We start from the raw sequence: 22087 nt of genomic DNA, 5'->3' as shown, positions 1-22087 counted from the left end.
CCCTTATTAATTGTTTATTCATTCATCTCTTTCTTCTATTCTATTATTAGATTACAACTTTATGATTATTAAAATAGGGAAGTGAGCTAATCTAATAATCCTAATATATTGCAAACTTAAAAAAAACAAAAAAAAAACTATTCAGTTACCAAATTTGTAATTAGACATTTATCTATAAATATTCATAACCCAATTATATATATATTTTTTAAGCGATTTATATTAAATTAGTAAGGGTAGTTTTGGTATATAAAATTATTTTCTTTTTACTAAATAATATTTTTTCACAATTTTCTTTAAAAAAAATTCATGCTAATCGAATAAATAATATTTTTTCACAATTTTTTTTTAAAAAAATTTATTCTAATCGAATGCATAATAGAAACTAAATCGAATGCATAATAGTCACTTCTCTTTCTTTTTCTTTCACTTTTCGCCATCAAATTCTGGATAACCAAACCGTGCCCTAGTTATTTCCTCATTTTTCCAGAATGATGTTGGAGAAACTGAAAATTGGTAATGACACCACTATCTCTTCAAAGAGGTCCTCTTTATCCCTTCCACCTAAAATATCCAATACCCTAAGGGCAAAATTGGGTTTTCCCACACTCCCTAATGCTTTATTGGAATAGTTTGAGTGGTCAATAACTTGAGGAACTCACTCCATATGCCAAAAAAAAAAGGCGTGTAACGACGGTTGCAAAATTCAAGTTTCAGTATCTGTATATTGGGCCTATTGGGCCATGTTTAACTTTTGTCTTTTCAGTGTATTGGGCCGTTGGCCCATTATTTTCTTAATTACTCCCCATTTAGTAATATATTTTGTTTAAACTTCCAAAATTAAAATTAAAAAATTCCAAATATATATATATATATATAATACAAATATTATATCTAAAGAATAACAAGATTTGAATTAAGTGAGTAGTCTTATTCCTCTCCCTTCTTTTACGTGGTGAGAGGACGAAGTTGAGGACATGATAAAATTTTATTTATCAAAATTATAAAATTTTCATATTATTTTTTATGGTACATTTATGATTGTCCTAAACCAGTTTTCATATTTTGAACTTTTATTTTTTTATTTTATTATTATTATTTTCTAATATATGGTAATCACAAGTTCACAACTTTAAGCCCGGTTAGGATGGACAATGCTTCGGTTTAAAAGGTTTTTATTTTGAAAACTTGTGAATGTGTTTGGTAATTATTATAAGTGCTTTAAATGATTATCGAATTTAGTTCAGTAGAGTGTTTAAAGCTTATCAAACTTTGTTCGGAGTAGAGGGGAGAGAGAATTTTGAGGCCAAAAATGTTTTAAATAATTTCTGAAAAGTTATTACCTTATCTTAGATATAACTGTTCGTAACAAGATCAGCTATTTTCAATCAACCAAGAAGCGCAGTGTCTATGAAATGTTGGGTTATCAGCCTAGACAGAAGTTCAATATTTTTTGTAACTCTTTTTTATTAGACAATTTTATCCATTTTATTTTTTATAATAATAATTACACTCCTTCCTTAATAAACTTGCTATTATCAAATATGGTAACATTATATTAAATGATATTATTATAAAATTAACGTTTTTTAATTTTTTGACAGCTCTATTGATAAAAATATTTTTTCTATTTCAACAGCAATCCCAACCGGGCTCACAACTGCGACAAGCCATATTCCTTTATTATCCAAATATCATTGTAATAATTGAATAATAACATAGGTATAAGTCTTTTTTCAAGTGAAATTAATTTCAGTTTTTATGTTACAACCAAATATCAAAAATTTTAAAATATTTTATGTAATTTAATATACACAATTATATAACGTGATTTTATCTATTTTTACATTTTCGAACGGTAAAGTACTAAGTCACACAGCGGGTGTGGAAGCGGAAGCACGAAAGTAGCAAAATCTAAATTACGTATAGTAAGATCGGGAGAAAGAATGTGCGCGAGGTGCAAGAACAGAATGCACATGGCGATAGTAACACCGGTTTAAAAAAAATTATATTCCTTATCACTTCGGTTAAAGACAAAATGTTTTAAAACGAAGAAGCCCAATGGGTGATAGCGGCAAGAAAAGTCCAAGCTTTTACAAAGCAAGCCCAATTTGGGGCCGACATTGAATTGGAGAAAGCCTGTTGAAGAGCCCGTTTAATAACGTAAGATTCCAAACAGTGCCGGTGACCTAGAAATCTCCAGGCGATCTGTCGATCTTCTCATTCCGGCTGTCTGGTTGGTGGACGTCCACGAACAGAAAGGGCTCCATTCACTCAAAAAGGTCTGTTGACTCTTCATATATAATACCTATTGTATTGCTTAAACTTGTCCTTTTTTTTTTTTTTTTTTTTATTTCCTTTGCATCATACACTGAAAATCTCATCGCCATGACCCATTTACTGAAACCTAAAAGACATTGTGTGCTCAAATGGGTTTCTCTAAATTTATATGAAAACAAATTTAGATCATCAAAAACAAGCATGTGGGCAATTGGGTCACACCACATCGCGCAAAACCCTAGGTATTTCGGAACTAAAAGAGTTGTTGGAGAAGCCCAAGCTGCTTTATTGGAATACCTGCACTCCACTAGAAGCTTGCAATATATGGATGCTGATAATATGAGCAGAAACTCACCACTTTTTCTTGAAAAGTTGTTAAAGAAGGTCGAGAATGAAGTAGATGTTGGGTGGTCCATAACCCGGTTGTTGCGGTACAACCCCATTAACGAGTTTGAACCCTTTTTCGAGAGCATTGGTTTAAAACCTTCCGAGTATTCTACACTTCTGCCTCGTGCGTTGATTTTTCTGAATGATGATCAAGCTTTGCTAAAGAACTTTCGTGTTTTGTGTGATTATGGTATTGCACGGAATAAGATCGGAAAGATCTACAAGGAAGCAACGGAAGTTTTCAGATATGATGATGGTGTTTTGCAGTCAAAGCTTCAAGCTTTTGAAGAAATGGGGTTGAACCAGTCTACTATAATCAAGATTGTTTCTTCAAGTCCTTATCTTTTGGTCAGGGATGCAAATAGGGAGCTTCCTAAGATATTAGAAAAATTGAAGTGTGTTGGGATCGAATATGGTTGTATTGAAGGGCATTTATTAGAGGGGAATTCTTATAATTGGAGCCATATGTTTGAGCTTTTATGCTTATTGAGCAATATGGGTTGCAGTGAAGAGCAATTAAAAGGTATAATCTGTCAGCATCCAGGACTTCTATTCCAAAATTCTGGAAATATGTCCTTTTCACTAATCGGGTTCTTAATGAAATTTGGTGCCACAAGGAATGAGATATGTTCTATCTTTCTGCAGTTCCCACAAGCCCAGGTTGGGGATTTCGTTTGCAATTTGAGGCATTGCTATCACTTTTTGATCAACATTGAGATGGAAGTTGAAGAGATTGGGAGGATTGTTCGTTCACACCCTGTATTGCTGGGTTCGTGTTATCTAAAGAAACTCAACACATTACTTTCTGACTTGAAATCTGGGAAGAAGCGACTCCGTGAAATCATTAAAAAGAACCCACAAGAGCTGAAGAATTGGGTTTTTGGATCAAGGGTGAAACCGTTACCAAACTCAGGGGATGAACTAAGGTCAAGGATGATGAGGATTAAGTTCTTGCTGGACTTGGGATTTGTTGAAGACTCAAACGAAATGAGAAAATCTCTCAAAGTGTTCCGAGGCAAAGGAGGAGAACTTCAGGAGAGATTTGATTGTTTTGTGAATGCTGGCTTGAATAAGAAGGATGTTACACATATGATCAAAGTAGCTCCTCAAATTCTTAACCTAAAAAAGGAGGTGATTAAAATGAAGATTGATTTTCTTGTAAATGATTCGGGTTATCCCTTATCAACCTTAATTACATTTCCAGCATATGTTGGGTACACAAATCAGAGGGTTAAGCTTAGGTTATCAATGTATAATTGGCTCAAAGATAAAGGGACTGTAGAACTCAATTTGGCTTTGAGCACTGTTATCTCATCTACGGAAAAAATATTCATGAGGTACGTAAAACGTCATCCTAGAGGCCCTGAAGTTTGGCAGATGCTGAAGACACAGATTTCTTCTGATTGAAAATCATCACTAACTTTACACTTGTACTTCTACCAACTCTGCCATTCAAATTGTCTCAAGGTTGAGACAGGGATACTTATTCTGCAACTCTTATGACTGATACATTATCCAACACGTTCACAAATATATTGCAGATTGAGGCCATTTTTTTTAAAAAAAATGAGGTTAACCGGCACGAAGCAAGAAAGATCTGAGACAAGGTAACTGCATTTTGAATTCTTGATTAGTTTTTGTTTGTTGCCACACTGGTTAGACATTTTATGATATTCTATCTAATAGCACCTCTCTTAGTCTATCTGTTAACTTCTTCTATAACTTGTAGGTTTTTATTATGTTAATATGGGATTGCATAAGGAGTTCAGTAAGTTATTTACTGTGCTGATTAATGTGGTGTGCCAATTCCAATCTACCTTTACCAAAAATAAATAAATAAAACTCTAATCTACCTAAAATCTATCATCCCCCTGTTTGGGGGGGGGGGGGGGGGGTTGGGGGGGGTTGTCTATTATCTATTATCCCTCCTAACACTGGTTCATTTTATACATTGGATGCTTAAACTAGAAACCGTTCTGTGGTTAATCTTTGGCCATTAATTGTTGGCTTCCCCAGATATAATGTTAATCTAATTCAGCTAATGGGAAAAACAATTTCACATTCTTTAGATGGACAGAAAGTTTGTCAAGGTTCGATGCGATATATTGAATATAAGCTTGCCACATGAGTGTTGGCTTTAAGATCTTGACCTTAATTTATTAATTGGGTGAAAAAGAAAGTGCCACTGGTTGATATGAGATATGGTGAAACGTGGAGGAATTTTTTTGATGATTTCATAATGAGTAATAAAATATGGGGTAAAGTGCATAAACCCCCCCTCAACTATGAGCTAAAGCACAAAACCCCCCTGAATTAAGTTATGCCCCCTGAACTATATAAAATGTGCAATTTAAGGACAAAGCAAAAAGTTGCCGGTGCAAGAGGTTATCGGAGATATTAAATTACCAGTTTACCCTTAATATGAGGAGCAGTTTCATTGCCTTAGTAGGTGTTGTCCATGACGTGTCAAATACAATCTCAGCACCCAATAACAGTGCGACACGTCACTTATCACAATCACCACCAAAAACAACTCCATTTTAACGCTATATGTACATAAAACTCTCTTTAGGCTCGCTCTCTCTCTGTACACTCTTGTTCTCTGGCAGCCGACTTCGCGAACCAGCCCACGACCATCACCGGCGACAAACGCCATTCTCCGGACCTGATTTGGCAAATCAAATCAAATTAATTACCAAATCAACCTTAATTAAATCATTATTGACAGAATGATGCTCTGGAGTTTGCTATCGTTGTTGTTGATTGTCCTCTCCGAGCATCCATGGCTATTGTTTCTGTATGAATCTTCAGAATCTGATGCCGCCATGATTGACCTGTCCATGGTTGGGGGGTTTGAAGATTTAGGGAAAAAAAAAAAAAAAAGGCTTTGATTGGAGAATTGAAGGTGATGATTGGTTGGTGTGGTCTGGGTTTATCTTCTTTGACGCGTTGGTGTTGTCTGGGTTTATTTTCTTTGATGGGTTAGACTTGCCCAGTTGCATCCTTTGGTTATCACCAGTTACAGTTCTACAAAAAAAAAAAACCCCACGAGAATGGAAGATTTTGGAGCAATTGAGAGAGACAGATGAGAGAATTGCTTGATTTTGATGGTTTTCTGTTGGACGAATCAACTTACCGACTTGGGTATGACAAACCCTATAAGAGGCTGAAAAGCACAAAAATATGGGATTTTGGGGAGTAATTTCAGAAACCCATTTTCTAATTCATTGATTATTTGGAGTCTTGGTGTGTAGATCTGGGAATGAGGTAGCTATTTTTGTTGTTGAGTGATTGATATAGAACTTTATAATTTGGGTATGGCCATCGGAAAATGTAGTTTTGATTGGGTGCGCTTAGGGTTTGAGACATCTTCTTCTTCTTCTTCTTCCATTGTTGTTCAAGGATTGGGCTCCTCTCCTTTAACTCTATGGAAACCAGCAATTAAGGTTGAGAGAGGAAAATTGGAAGTAAGAGAGATGGAAAAATATGCAATTTTGGAGAAATGTGTTTGAACGATGCCCAGGTACAGAGGAGAGGACTGTGTTTGAACAATGCCCAAGTAGAGAGAGGAGAGGACTGTGATGCTGAAATAAATTACTGCCGTGGCGATCATGAATTATTTAAGGGCAAACACGTCTTTTAAAATGAATGGGTTCATCACATGTCAACATACGGTTACCGTATCGTCAGAACAGTGACAATCGGGTTCTTTTTGCAAAAAACAAAATATGTATAAAAGTAAAGAATCATTTGAAGGGCACCTCATATTTGAAATATTTGAAACTGTTTCATTGACAGGGCTTAATGAGAAGCTATTTGAAAGACTCATAGACTGGGCTTAACAAAAAGTTATTAGGCCAACTTTGATCCCATCAGATCATGTCGAAGTTGATGTCATATTAAGTCATTTCGGTAAACCTTTGATGGCAGAAAATATGTCACTTCCTTCAGTAGCTGATTGGCCATAAGCTATTATATGCAGCAAGCTCCCAGGTTGATCTTTCTTTTTCTATTTTGCCCTCGGTCAATCATCTTCACTAGATCATATATATATATATAGTCTCATTGACTAAGATTTCCAGTTAAATACATAGTCCTATTAGATCACTAGAAGATGGCAAAGTTCTGTTTCATCTTTTCTTTTTTTTTCCCCTTAAAATAAAAATAAAAATAAAAACCAATATAGATATATATATAAAGAAAGAAACCATAAAAACAAAAAGTAACGTGGATGATGCTTGCTTGAAAACAATGAGGTTATATGACTGGTTAGATGTAATGCTTATTGCTATTTATTTCTATGTGATATACTCTAATTAAACACTGTTTTAGACTTTAGTTGTTGACCTTACATTTTTCTAATTAATCCTTTTCCTTCTAGTGGAACTTTTAAGATTCCCGGATAATTTTCAAAGCTTCTGGTGCTATACTGCTATATTTCTTCTATAACGTCTCCAAAACTGAACTTCTTATTCCTGATTAGTTTCCTTTTTAACTAACTAGGGGTATTCTGTCTACAATAATCACGTTTTAGCCATAGATGTCTGGTAAAGTACACCTGTTGTGAATGATGGTCAGATAAAAGAAACCATATACTACGTATTAGGTAATAAATTAAAGAGCGATGATTCCTCATTAATTTAGCAGGAGTTACGAGCTTTAGCTTATGAGATTGAGCACCAATGCATTTTCTACAAGTCTTACACTTAAGCCATGAGCCTCACACACCTTTAATGAAGACAGTAGATTGATATACAAATACTGTTCTTGTTGTGCATGAAAACATCAACAATAACATAAAATTTGATGACGCTATTTCCTAACACCACCATCTGTGGCAGAAGCCATCAACCAGGGATAGTGCCCAAGTCATTCAAGGAGAAAAGTTGTGATTACAAAGCTATGCATTTAGCATTTCACTGCAATCACTCAAGAAGTTATGAAACCTATTGGACTGACTAGTCCTACTGAAAAGCATCTCATGGATTTTTTTTAATCATTGCCAACAAAGAATACACCAATATCATTGCCCAAGTCTCAGAATGAATGTAGGCAAGTTCATTTTCCAGCAGCTTCTCTATTTTTGTAGTGTTCCATTTCAATTATTCTTTTTTAACTGAGTTTATTTAGGTACTCATGATAGCATAGAACTGCAGTTGATGAACACTGATAGTCACGAGCATCGCCTGAATAGAATTCCTTCTCTACAAACAATTTGCTTTTTCTCCTGGAATTTGATGTAATCTTCTAATGTGCCTTAAAAAAATAAAATCAAAATAGTGGAACTGAACTATACGAGGTTTCTCTTTACCGAGAGATGGAAAATCGGCATAGTTTGACTTATCTAAAAAAAGGCAATCGGCATAGTTTGGACCTCTACTATTATGTGTCTAATTAGATACACTTGCTTTGTGACTAGAATTGTCGGGTTCTTTGATGAATAATGGTGGTGGTAAATGAAAAATAAAAAACAAAAAAAAAATTAGTGGACTTGAAGTAAGTAATAGGATATGATGTTCTGAATTTTTCTTATTTATTAACCTAGTTGTTGCAAAGTTTAGTTGGGTCATCTTAGTTATCTTACATTTTATGAGATTAGACTTGAGAATGGTCCAAAGTATTAGTTTGCGACAAAAATCTTAATTACCGGAAGTTGAGGAATTAGGAGCTGATATAAAAGAAAGGAGAGGGCCCAATTAGAATTTATAGATTATATTATTATATTGTTAGATAGTCAGAGAGTTTGGGTCTTATTGTACTGTGGGTTTAAGGGCTATTTATATATAATATTGGAGTGGTGTAGAATCTCAAGTTGAGTTTCTATTCCATGATTATATTATATCTCCTCTCTTCTTCTTCTCCACTTCTTCTCTCACTAACCCAAGAAACACCATCTCACCATCTTTAACTTGGTATCAGAGCCAAATCGAACTTTAGACCTCATTCTTATACATCGGAGAAGGTTGAAGTCAGCGTCCGTATGCTGACGTCACACTGACACATGCTGATGTCAGCATCTGGAGGTTGAGAGCCATAGCCCCTGGCTTGCCTGAATTTTCTAAGAGTTATGGCAGTGTTTCTTTCTCATTTTGAAGCTGTTTGACTGGTCTTTCAGATTTTTGAATCTTTTTCTGGGTTTTGGCCCAAATTGTTACAATCTGGATTTTCGAGTATTTTGGCATACCTGAAAACAAGCAAGTTCTGCTTGCTGCCCTTAATTTTAAAGGGTGTGCTTCAGCTTGGTGGGAATGGATAAAGATTAACCGAATAAGGCAAGGATTACAGCTTGTTTGATCGTGGTGTGAGATGAAAAAGTTAATTGTGGCTAGATTCCTACCGCCAGATTATGCGCAATATCAGGATAGTAGGAAAGAGAGCCCATTTGTCAACGAGTCTACGCAGAAATTTTACAATAAAGATTGTGAGATCAAGGAAGATCAAGATTACTTTGTTGAAGCAACAAGTGATTCTCAAAAGATTGGTTGTGCGAAAAATTATACTATTTCAACTCTTGTAGTTGAAGATGATAAAATTGTCCAAACTTTAGCCGCCGTAGATGCAGTTGGAGAGACTCCAAGTAAGAATACTTCAGAGTCCAACTACAAAGAGATAACTGATGGTTTGATAAAATTAGACTTGGAACATAAGGACGTCAGTGAGATGTCCAGTGATGACGTGGACCCATCCTTGAAAGATACAGATTCAGACAAGCTTGAAGATTGCATGGCAGTAGTTGCTGATACAAAAGTGACAGATTTACAAAGTGGCATTGATGGCGCAGTTGATTCTATTATAGCTGAATTCAAGAGCAGACCAATGATGGTTAGCGCACAGAAAGAAATTCCACAAGTGGCCAATGGTGAGCGCCAGTTTGGAGAACACCAAGATGCTGCCCACATGTATGTTTGCTTGGAAAACGTGCCTAAAATTGATGAACCCATTAATTGCCTCGCAAGTTCTGTTCTATTTGGAATGCAATTTCCATCCAAAATTATCCAATTACAACTGGGTGATTATTTTATGAGAAGTCATATTTATCTGGGATTTGAACTTTGCGGTCAACTTTGGGTGATTGGGTTTTCAAACAATTATGCAACAACAACGATTCCTCTTGAAACGTGCCATCATTCATGAATTATTTTGGAATCCAATAAATTAGACTTGAACGAGATTGGGTATTATGAATCAGAAAATTTCTTTACTTCTAAGTCTTCAAGGGAGAAAAGGGATATGTCACAGTTGGTGTTCTTTTGGAATTGGACAACTAAGAAGCAATGTTATGAACTAAGGTTAAGTACTCAATGGTATGAAATCTTGTTCATATTGATATATGATGAGTCGCAACAAAACTCGAGGACGAGTTTTTTTTTTTGAAGTGGAGGAGACTGATGTAGGACAGTTTCTCAGATTTAGTAATTATTATTATTTAGGTATTTTTCTTTTCTTTTTTTTATAACTTTTTATAGGAAGTCTAATTTTCGTTAGTTTCTTTGAGGAATTATCTTCCTTTTGCTATTAGGTTTCTTTATGGTATTAGTTTCTTTCTAGTGTTAGGTTTTCCTTTATTATAAACGTGTAGTGAAAAGAGCAGAATTAATTTTCATTCATTCAATTATCAATGCAATATCAGATTTTCTATGAATTTTATCTCTTAACTTTGTGGATTCAAAGTTGTTTATCGTCCCTTGTGAACAATATTAGCTTTCGCTTACATCGGGAGTGTACTACCATGTATATGTTAAGTATTATGTTAAATGTTGGACAATGAGAAGCTTATGGTTGTTAACATATTATTAGTTAGTTGTTTATTTATGTTGTTGAGCTGGATGAGACTAATTTATAAGTGTTGGGTGGTTAGTTCATGCTTCCGCTGGGAGCCTGGGAGTGGGGCGTGACAGAATGGTATGAGAGCACAAGGTTCAAGTACCTTAGGACAAGTGGATTGAGGGTTGGATGGACCTTGGGTTAGTTTGGCAGTTTAGGTGTGTTAGTGTTATGATTATTTTCTTTTGATAAACCTTTGGTGTTATGATATTGGGCATTTATCTAAAAAGGGTGCTAAGGTACTATCGTAAAAAATTGTCATTTATTTGAAATTTTTGCACAGATGGAAGATGAAAAAAGGGCACTTGTGGTACATAGTTTCATTATGCTTTGTTCATGAAGTGTCGTGATTCCACTTGAAGAAGTCCTTATGAATTGTTGGGGGTACAATCCAAGTTTGACTCATCAAAGGTTTGTGTTTATTGTTGAAGTTATAGCGTGGCAGATTACAAAATGGGTTCTAAAACCCGTGACACTGTGACTATGTGTGATTGACTAGGGAACTTTGGGATGTTCCTTAAGTGTTTTCTGAATCAAAATTATGGACTTATTCTGGATGGGAAAAAAAATGTTTGTTTTTTAACTAAAAACTTGAATATTTCTTTATAAGAGATTTCTAAATATTTATAGATTATTTGTAAAATTCAATAAATGAACTCATAGTATTTTTACCTTGTTTTTATAAATTGTTTCCTTATTAAAAGAATATTTAAAATTTGTGAAATTACTTTGCCCATACTCATCTTGTGAAGGAAGAATAACTCTGACTAAATAAATTGTGGATCTGCTCTGCATGGCATATTATGGCCTATAGGTTTGGTGTGAGATTAAGGCTTTAGATGTTGGGCGAAGTTGTTCTTTATTACTTTGGTTAGATCATGATGAAAATTGATGTTTGATAACCACTGTAGCCCTCATCTGTGGTCTTTAGATTTTTTTTTTCTTTTTTTTTGTTCTCATATTTTTTGTCTGCTCAACGATGATTTGAAAGGCCTAAGGAGGCATAGTCTTTATGCTGCTATTCCTAATGCTATTTTTGTGGAGTTGTTTTGAAATCTTTATTAGTGCAGGTGGTTATGCAAGCCATATTTTCAGATTTCGTGAAGTAATTTTTCTTGATGTGCTTATGACTTTAGTAAATCTTAGTGGCTTGTTTTTAGTCTTCTATGGACCACCATTATGAGCATCCAATGTAGTCACTGGATTTGTGGAAGGTAAAGACTATGGTGTAGTTTTTGTAAAGGAACCTGTTATTTTGATTTAGAATTTTCCAGTTTTTCACTCGAAATTTGGGGAGAAATTGATAGTTTAAGTAAATTGATCAATACAAATTTTATTAGAGATCCTTGAATGATTGATAATCTATCAAAAATCTATAAAGTGTTTCAGGTTGAATTATTTGGTATCAATTGTGATTGTACTAAATTTGGGGAGAAATTGACAGTTCAATTTAATTGATCTATACAAATTTTATTAGAGATCCTTGAATGATTGATAATCTATGAATAATCTATAAAGTGTTTCAGGTTGAATTATTTGGTATCAATTGTGATTGTACTACGAAAGTGGAATGAGTTTGATGATGAATTGGCAGCGTTGCAAAAAAATTTGTCTGTGATGCTCATTTGATATTTAAGTAGAGTGTTGTTGGGATTTATTTTTTTATTGGTAGCGACATATTTTACCTGATGGAATCCTGTTAAGTCATTTTCTGATATACGTTATGTTTTCATGGTAATCTTTAATTAAATTGTTCAGTGGGATTGACACCCCTTAGATGGAGGATAGTAGCTCAGAAAGGGAAAAACCACCAAGACCATCAGCAAATAGTAAATCAACGAGAAGAGATGCCAAGACATACCCACCGTTAATTGATCCCAAGCACAAGCAGAAGAAGCGCTATGGTACGCAGTTATCCCCCATTTTGTGGGCGATTTTCACCGAGTCCTATATCGAAGCAAGTTTCCGCAACTCAGTTGAAGGGGATCAAACACCACAAGTGAGGGTGAACCCAGAGTGAATTAAGGGTCTAAAAGGGAATCTAAACCGGAGAACAGCGAGCATGAATCAGAAGAAGAGGAAGAGCCAGAGCCAGAGCCAGAGCCAGAGCCAGAACTTGAGAAGTATGAATCGGATCCGGAGGAATTGGAATTTTCTTGTAGCCAGGGATCAAATTCAGTTTCATATGGTCGATGTATTCGTCGCAAGAGGTAAGATGAGGGCTCTGCTTATGTAAGTATGACGACTAAGGATGTGGATCTGTTTTGGGTATTTAATTTATTATTCGTGGTTCTTCAGTTGCATAGTTACACTGTCTTCACCCAAGACTGGGAGATTCTACGGACTACGTGTAATTTTTACTTTTCGTATCCATTCTAGGATCTTAGATCTCCTCTTGCTGTTGGAGGATTTGATTTGAAAGGAGTTTTTGCAATATCTTATCTATGGAAATAGCACGGGTTTCATAACTTGAGGAATAGTAATAGAATGATTGACTAACAAATGTGTAGGAGTTTATGTTGGAAAAATCGGATGAGACTTGACTGTAAAGGGGGGTTGTTTTTCAGTAAGCTATGATGTTTTTGTTTTTTTCCAAGCATCATCTGTCTGGATTGAGATATTCATTATGAAGGACATATTGCTTGTAACTGAGATCATCTCGGGTAATGTAGTTATATGCTTGAGAGATTTTATTTGGATGTTAGGTCCTGCATACGTTTGGTAGAGGTATTTAGCATTCATTTTCATTGGATATTGGATGCACCATAGGGATTTCAAGTAAAGATAGAGGAGTGGGCAGAGTGATTAGGTCGTAAAGTTCTTATGAAACACTTCAAATTACAAATTTCAAGGACGAAATTTATTTGAAGGAGGGTAGATTGCAGCCCCCAAGTTTCAAAATAAGGTTCTTTGATAAATAATGGTGGTGGTAAATGAAAAAATAATAATAATAATTAGTGGGCTTGAAGTAAGTAATAGGATGTAATGTTCTGAATTTTTCTTATTTATTTACCTAGTTGTTGCAAAGTTTAGTGTGGTCGTCTTAGTTATCTTACATTTTATGAGATTGGACTTGAGAATGGTGCAACCTATTAGCTTGGTACAAAAATCTTAATTACAGTAAGTGGAGGGATTAGGAGCTGATATAAAAGAAAGGAATGGGCCCAATTAGAATTTATAGATTATGATATTTTATTATATTATAGTTATTCTTTTTTATGAAGTGAATTTGGTAAGTAAAAGGAGGTTTTAGCCAAGTTAGTGGATGTAAGAAAAAAGAAGTGATAATTGTCTTGATCCATTCGAGCCCTATGCCACATGTTGTAGACCTTTGACTAAGGCACTAAGTTAGCTTATATACATAGAAAAGCGAACTAGAAAGAAAAGGAGGGAAGAGCAAACGGGAGGGTTCTTGGCCAGGGAAACAGGGAGAGAGGGAGAGAGAGAGAGAGAGAGAAAGAAGAAGCAGTCGAAGGATGATTTCTGAAAGCATTGTTTTGATTGTGAAATTCCTTTGTCAAGAATCTGAAATTTGTTGTAAAATTTCTTAACCTTGAACTAGCCTTGTTTTCTTTGATGAGCTATTTGATTTTTGAGTTTATTCGATTTGAAATATAAAATTTATATAAGCTGATCGAATTTGGAAAGGAATTTCTGATGCTTTGAAATACTATGTTAGCCATGTTTAAGTGTTTATTTAACTTTCCTGCATTGCTATGTACCTCTTTTTCCTTCCGCTATTGAAACAGAATTGTTTCAGCTTTGTTTAAAAAAAAAACTTTATTTGTTTTATATAAAACCGGGGAACCTACTGGGCTCTTTTTAGCTCACTCTTTCCTTCTAAAACCTTTCTCAGGTCCAAGCTGTGGTGAGACGGTAATGGAACAGGAGTAAGGTTGACCTTAGGCAAAATTTTCGAGGTGTGGCAGTCAAGTGGATTTTTTTTTTTTTGGCGCTAGCTGCTAAGTTTTGGTTTGGGTTAAGGGCTATGTATCTTAATGGGCAGCCTAGTGGGGACGTGGGTGTGTATCCCATTTCGTGACTTGTATTTTGGACTTTTGATATTATGTTTAGACTATGGAATGTACTACCATGTATATGTTAAGAGTTATGTTAAATGTTGGACAATGAAGTAGCTTATGATTATTATCATATTATAAGTTACTTGTTAATTTATGTTGTTGATCAGGATGAGACTAATTTATAAGTGTTGGGTGAGCAGTTCACGCTTCTGCAGGGAGCAGGGCGCGACAAGTTTAGGGAGAGGCAATATTTTCTGCCATTTCCCCCCCACCCCCACACACACACACAACCCACCACCCCACAACTACCCCCGCCACCAATTAACCAAGGTAAAAAAGAAAGCGTTTTTTCCTAATCATTTTAGAGTGCTACCTCATCTTTCTGATAATGATGTTGCTTCTTTCTTGTTTATGACTGAATCTGAGGAGATGATTATGATGCTTCTTTGTTGTTTATGACTGAATCTAAACCTCGTTTTTCAGTTGAGATGGTTGTTTCTCACCTCTGCTGAATTTAACTTGCAGGGATAAGGTCAGTTTACTGGTACCACTGGTGGAAACATGTCAAAATATTCTAGATGAATTAGCCAGAAGAATTTTAAGGTTGGATCTGCATTATGCAATGCATGCGTTATCTACGCGGCCTGTTGGAAGAGGATATTGTCAACGGATTTAACCTTTTGTATCATTTTATACAAAATGGTTGATCTCATGCTTGAACCGTCTACCTCACGGTTATCAGTCCGGCCCTTTACCTTTTTTTCTTTTTTTCATGGCAAGAATGTTAGGGGTTGGGGGTAGTTAATGTTGATGGTTAGATGATTAATATTATTCTGAATGAGGTTAGATTAATCTATTTGATACCCCCCAAGTATTTTTACTATGCATGTAAACATTGGTACTTAGGAAGACCCAGTTTTTCTTCACTTATTAGTTGGCCGGCTTAATTTATCTGTTTTTCACTATGCCTTTGCTGCCGTATTTAGTAACTAACACAAATGAATGTTCAATTAATTAGCATTGGGAAAATATCCCTTACCTCCCTCGAGGTTAAGCCTAATTACAATCAGTATTCCTAACGTTTTAAAAATTACAGAAATCTCCCTCAAGGTTTGTTCCGTCATAACACTTTTCCCCTCCACGTGAAAATCAATATCGGTCAATGACCATTTTTTAGATGACATCAGCCATTTTGAGAGTGAAGGACCACATTTGTCCTAAAAAAAAGATTACAAAGACATGTATACTCTTTTTTAATCGAAAATTACTTATATACCCTTAATAAAAATAGAAAAGGAAAAAATAAAATACTGGTTTATATTGGGTGGTGTTTCTTCTTCCCATATATATATATATATATATATATTTATGTGTATATGCAGGGGGAAGGGGCTAGATGTTTTACCAACTAGGCCAATGAATCGAGAGTGTACTTTGTTGAAGCAACCTGCTTACATTACATGATCCTTGTGGACTTTTATGAGAGCCCAACTTTCTACTAACTCAAAACAAACAAAGCGAGCAGCAGTGTGTGCCCATATGGGCAATATCAGAAATTTGTAGGGGATCGGGATCATGTGATCAAGACAATTAAAAAGTTTATTTAAATTTAACACATTTAACTGTATGGGTATCTTCTCGTTAAAACGCTACCTCCTTTGCAAGTTCTAGTACACAACTAGTACTATAGAGAATTGAAGTATCACACTTATTTAGGGAAAAAAATTTGTATCACACTCATACAAATCATTATTTCCATAATGTTCTTTTTCATTTTGTCTTGGTCAGCATATTAAACCTGAGGACGCTAAAATTCAAACTTTACCTAACTACAAATATATTTCTAATTATCGCCCACAGACCGTCTTTAGTTGTATAAAGGATGATTGGGACGAAAGACCCTAGTGCATGTTATGAGAAAAGGGCATGAATAATCATCCAGGAAATTTTTTTTATTATTTTTTTTTTCGAAGAAAAGTTGATAATTAAGTTGCAAGTCCCTACTAAAGGTCGGTTGCCCATTGGTACTTCCACTCATTTCAAAGTGAAAGTTAGAGGGTTTGATTCTCCCCGATCCATCCTCGGTGTTAATTGTAAGGACAAAAATAAATAAATAAATAAAAATTAAAAACGTCTGATCGACTGTGCAGAAATAGTCCTTACTTTTTGAAAATATATATTTCAGTCCATAAAATTCAAAAAATGTGCAGATAAGCCCCTCTGACCACTTTTTAGTCAAAATTGACATAAAATAAATTCAAAAATCCTATTTTGCCCTTGAGTTGCAAAAAATCCCTTCTACTATCGATATAGTGCAAAACAGTCCATGTGTAGTATAAAACCCCCTATGCTATCAATTTGGTACAATTACCCCCATGTTCGCATAAAAAGACATTAATACCCTTTTTAATATTATTGAAATAATATTAAAAAAAATTAGGCAATGTAAAAAATTCGTGCAAAACAAATATAGAATATAGCCACTACTAATTTTCATCTAAGCAGACCGAACCTAAAAATTTCAAAATTTTCGATTAATTTAAGACCATTAACTTTTATTTTTGAATTTTTTTTCACATAAATTTTATACTAATAGTTACAAAATTCAATATTATCCAATTAAGATCATTAACCTTAAAATAAATATATTTAAGATATTCAATAAGTAATGACAAAACTGTAAAAAAAATTAATTACTAATGAATTCTGAACTAAATTAAAGATATATTAAAAAATAGAACTTTATTCCTCTTGATTATTACAATAAAGTTGATTTGTTTCGTTTTTTTTTTTTTAACCCACTGTAAAGTTAAACTAACTAATAATTTTCCAACAAATAGTGCATTTGGTTTACACAGTAATTATGATAAATTTTAAGGATGATCACTATTCTTTATATTTGGAAATTACAATCACTGTAATTTCAAAATTGCATGTATTTGTTCACTTTACTTTTTCAGGGGACCCAAAAGGGTGTTGTCGGTCCTACTTTCTTCAACTCGAAGGCAGTGAAACTACTTTTTTCGTACAGACACTCATCGGCCTGGTCTAATATGGATTCTTTTAAGAGGAAATTATGATATTGTGTGTATATATATATAGTATATATTTTTTCAAATGAGGATAAAATGTTATGTCTTTTTTTTTATTTATTTTATGTCAATTTTGACCAAAAAGTGGTCCGAGGAGCTTATTTGCATCTTTTTTTAATTTTATGAACTAAAATGCACATTTTCAAAAAATATGGACTATTTTTGCACAAACCCTGCATATCAATGGGGTTTTTTGTACTTAATCCAGAAATTTATATTAGAGAGGGTATTAATGTCTTTTTATGTGAACATGGGTTAATTGCACAAAATTGATAGTATAGGGGAATTTTATACTACGCATAGACTATTTTGCACTATATCAATAGTAAAAAGAAATTTTTTGCACTTAACCCATTTCTTGATCAGACCGTTTATTAGATTGTGAAATGACAAAATTAACCTAATAATTTAATATTAAATTTAAACATGATATTTATTATTATAAAATTACAAAAATACTAAATGGGTCTTCTTCATCTCACACTCTGAGTCAACCCAGTTCCTTCCAACGAGTCAATTTCCAGCTTGGAGCAAAGACGGCCGGATCCAAGTCTTCTATAATGATTTAATATGAATTCAAGTGAAGAAAAAAAAAAACACATGGTTTCACGGATCCCCGAGTGGGCTGATCTTGAAGTTCTTGCCTGTGGTTGTTGGTGCGGCGGTGAGAGCATCCTTCTCTCTCCACCCACTTGTGCTCAGTAGCATCGACGCCATGATTCTGTCGTAGTCCGTTAAGTCAAGAAGACCGGGATATGCTTCCTGTCGAGCGAGCTCCTGTCTTGCAGAAGCTAAGTCCGTTGAGTCAAGAAGACCGGGATATGATTTTTATACACCGCCTCAATAACTCCTGTCTAGCAGCAGGAGGAGTCGCCATTAACGTCGCCTTAAAATTCGCCCTTGCTATCTTGAGAGCTTGTTTCACACGGTCGACTCTCCTACGGACACTCTCTCTCTCTTATTGACACTCTCTCCACCAGTAATATTACAACCCCTTTCAAAGTCAATTGCAAATCCCTCAGGCAATTCTTGCTTCTCGGGCTCAGGAATTGCAATTCCCTCCGGGTATTCTTGCTTCTCAGGCTTAGGAATTGCGGGCCACATCTTTATCTTTTTTCTTCAATATAAATACAAAGGTCACAAGAAGAAATTGATCTGTTTTTTCTCGATAAACTTGTTTCTCTCTTCTTCCTCTCAAGAAAGAAACTGGAAGAGGAGGAGATAAAGGGGAAAAAACAGAGAAACTGGACTGAGAAGAAGAGGAGATAGCTTCCCGTCAAATCTGCCGCAGATTCGTTACTTCGACTCCTTACTCCAGACCCCAATTTGGTATACCTTACTTTTGCTATTCAGAGATTTGAGGGATGACAGGCCTTTAAAGCTTACCGGCAGCTGCTTCAAGTAACAGCTCTCCTTTGCCACTTCGACTCCTTTACACAAACCCCCGATTTGTAAAACCCTCACTTTCCCGTTGAGACGCAGTGGACAAAAATCCTACTCAATTTCGGATATTCGATATGTGTGATTCGGTTCTATTTTTTGATATCATAATTTAATGATGATTTTAAAAATTAGCAATCCGCAATGAACAGTTTGGTTAACAGATTGAACCTTAAAAAATTCGAACCAATCCGTTAACCGAATTCATCCCATTCGTGAATTGTATTATATAATATATATGATTATATGTATACTGTAATATATTATTTCTATTTATTTATTTTTTATTCATTATTTGTTCTTAAAATTCAACCCTACATAAGCGTATCTAAGTTTCTAACCTTAGATTTTCTAACATAATGTCTGTGCCTCATCCCATTCTCTCTCTCTCTCCTCTCTCTTCCTCAATTCCTCATCTCCAAATGACTGATCTGAATAAACCCCTTCACAATCTTTACCTACAACACATATACATATATGCACATGATGCTTACCTTGAGTTATCTTATACTATCTAGATGTTACTAAACCATTTAATTGAAGTCCAAAAAGTTGGGTTGAGGCTGCCCACTCTTAATTTGGTTGTTAGCGGTTGACTGAGACATACAATGGTAATTTTCCTGTTGTTGTTGGTGCTGCTGAGTTTGGTTGGTGCCAAAGTGATGAAACGCCTGTCGGTGGGGTGAAAACTGGGGACGCAAACCTCTACTGAAAGGATTTCCATTGGCGGCTGGGAGATCTCTAGTTGCTATCTTAAGCCGTGACACTACAATATAATCATATTGAGTTGTTTGAAAAGCCTAATCCGTTGGAATCGAACCGAACCAATCCGTTTCGTTATTTCACAGATTGGTTTGGTTCGGATTAAGAGTCCTTACAGATTGAGTCAGTTTCAGATTTAGCCAATCCGTGAGGACCGAATTAGTTTTAATTTTACCCAAAACTGAACCGAACCAATTCGTGATCAGCCCTAAATTAAAGTTTGTAACTCAGAATTGTAGGGATTTAACGTCAACAATTTATTCTTTTTTTAATCTATCACCATAATAAGTTAGGTGATATTTGATTAAAGACCATACTTAGGTCATCATCGGTAAGAATTAACTATTATTTTTTATTAAATTAAAAATTTTAAGGACCGAAACTTTATTAGTTAAATTTTTAAGTAGTAATTAAAAAATAAATATCTTTGTGACATTTTTTTAAAATTTTCAGTCTTCATAAGTTATGTCCAATCACTTTAAATTTTACTTCAGTGATGTCAGTGATGTCGTAACACAGTTAATTGAATAAGTTAAACGAATACACTCTGTGCTAATTAAATGAGATATCTAAGAGAAAACCTATAATTAAATTGATAAAAAAAAAAATATTGGACAAAGTACAGAAAATTCCTATCGACTTGTAGTATTTTTCAGTAAACCCCTATTATCTTTTTTTTTTTTTACCAAAGAAACCTCGTCAACTTGTAACTTTTTTCCAATAAATCCCCCTTATCTAATTTTTTACCAAAGAACCCCCTCAACTATCTTAAGGGGGTAAAATAATTGATGTTTGGACCAAAATGCCTTTTTATTTAAATATTAATTCTCCCAAACTTTAAAATTTATATCTCACAAACTGCACATTTTTAAAAATTGTAAATAATATATACACAGAAAGTTTATGAAATCAGGATTGCAGAAATATCAGATTTGTACAACAAACCTTCATAAACAGAGAGAAATAGGCAATCTAAAAATATACTGCAACAATTTTATTTTATTTTTAAAATACTCGAGATATTTGCAAGAAAATTTTCAGAATTATTCATCTACATATGAAGCCGAATATATAAAAAAAATTAGCCTCAACAGAGATCGATTTCATGAGATATCATATTTTGCGTCAAAGTATTTTAATTCTTTTATAGACTCACCATTTAAAAAATAAAAAAAAAATAAATATTCAGTCTCTATTGAGGCTATTTTTTTATATGTTATACTCCATATGAAAATGAATAATTCTAAAAAATTTCTTGCTAATAACTCGAATATTTTATATAAAATAAAATAAAATAATATTGTTATAGTAGATTTTTAGATTGTTTATTTCTCTTAAGTTATATAGTTTTGTTAAACAAATCTTATATTTTTGGAATTCTTGTTTTATAAGCTTTCTGTACATATATTATTTGTAATATTTGGATGTACGGTTTGTGATATATGAATTTTTGAAATTCGAAAAAATTAAGATTTAAATAAAAAGACATTTTGATTCGAATATCAATTCTTTTACCCCTTAGATGATTGAGAGGGGTTCTTTGATAAAAAATTAGACAATGGAATTTATAGGAAAGTGCTGCAAGTTGAGGGGGTTCTTTGATAAAATAAAATATATATATATTAGACAAGAGAGTTTACTGAAAAAGGGTACAAGCCTAGGGAGATTTTCTATACTTTGCCCAAAAATATTAAACACAATCTATAAATTCTCTATGGGATATTTTTCCAAGAAAAAACTATATTGTGATTATAATTTACAATCAACCAGTCATGAAAATTTTCATTAAAGAAGGAAAAAAAATTATATAAATGTATATACTACTATGTATATTTTGCTTTAGGAAATTATATGTATGTATATACTACTATGTATATTTTGTTTTAGGAAATTATTTTCTGAAATGATTTGATGCATTTTTATATTAACACTCAAAAAAAAAGTTAGTTGTTCATTGATCAAGAAATTAAGTGTTTCAAGCGTTTTTTTCTTTGATTCCCAATAATACCGTCTCTGAAATGGGTTTTTGAATTTTTGCAGTGAGAGACAAGGATGATCCACAAATCTTATTCTCAATGTTTGCGACTGTAAATGGTATAATAGAGAAGATTAACATGAACATATGAATCAAAAAGACACAGCAGTCGTGAGATTTCGCACAAAGGTAAATATACGCACTGGGTTTTTTTTTTTTTCCCTGCATTTCTATTATTGAATCGATATAAAGCTGCAAAATAAAGTTTATCGTCTTTGATACTGTGATTTACTCATTTATGCTCT

General features: G+C 34.1%; 1 protein-coding gene across 4 annotated transcripts; it reads left to right on the top strand.

Moving 5' to 3' along the window:
- The first annotated feature begins 2098 nt into the window (after positions 1-2098).
- On the top strand, positions 2099-15478 carry LOC132306323 (transcription termination factor MTEF18, mitochondrial-like). 4 transcript variants are annotated; one of them, XM_059803671.1, is made up of 4 exons: positions 2099-4274; positions 12250-12701; positions 14348-14843; positions 15039-15478. In XM_059803671.1, exon 1 carries the CDS (start codon positions 2389-2391, stop codon positions 4072-4074), a length of 1686 nt encoding a protein of 561 aa, XP_059659654.1. In that variant the 5' UTR covers positions 2099-2388; the 3' UTR covers positions 4075-4274; positions 12250-12701; positions 14348-14843; positions 15039-15478. The 4 variants fall into 4 exon arrangements, with proteins under 4 accessions (XP_059659654.1, XP_059659653.1, XP_059659651.1 ...); XM_059803670.1 differs by lacking the exon at positions 12250-12701; XM_059803668.1 differs by lacking the exon at positions 14348-14843.
- The last annotated feature ends 6609 nt before the right edge of the window (positions 15479-22087 follow it).

This window comes from Cornus florida, unplaced genomic scaffold, assembly GCF_030987335.1.
Source record: "Cornus florida cultivar Cherokee Brave unplaced genomic scaffold, ASM3098733v1 CherokeeBrave_3.0.0_Hap2_Chr05, whole genome shotgun sequence".
Classification (NCBI taxonomy): domain Eukaryota; kingdom Viridiplantae; phylum Streptophyta; class Magnoliopsida; order Cornales; family Cornaceae; genus Cornus; species Cornus florida.
This window is presented reverse-complemented; position numbering and strand designations above follow the sequence as displayed.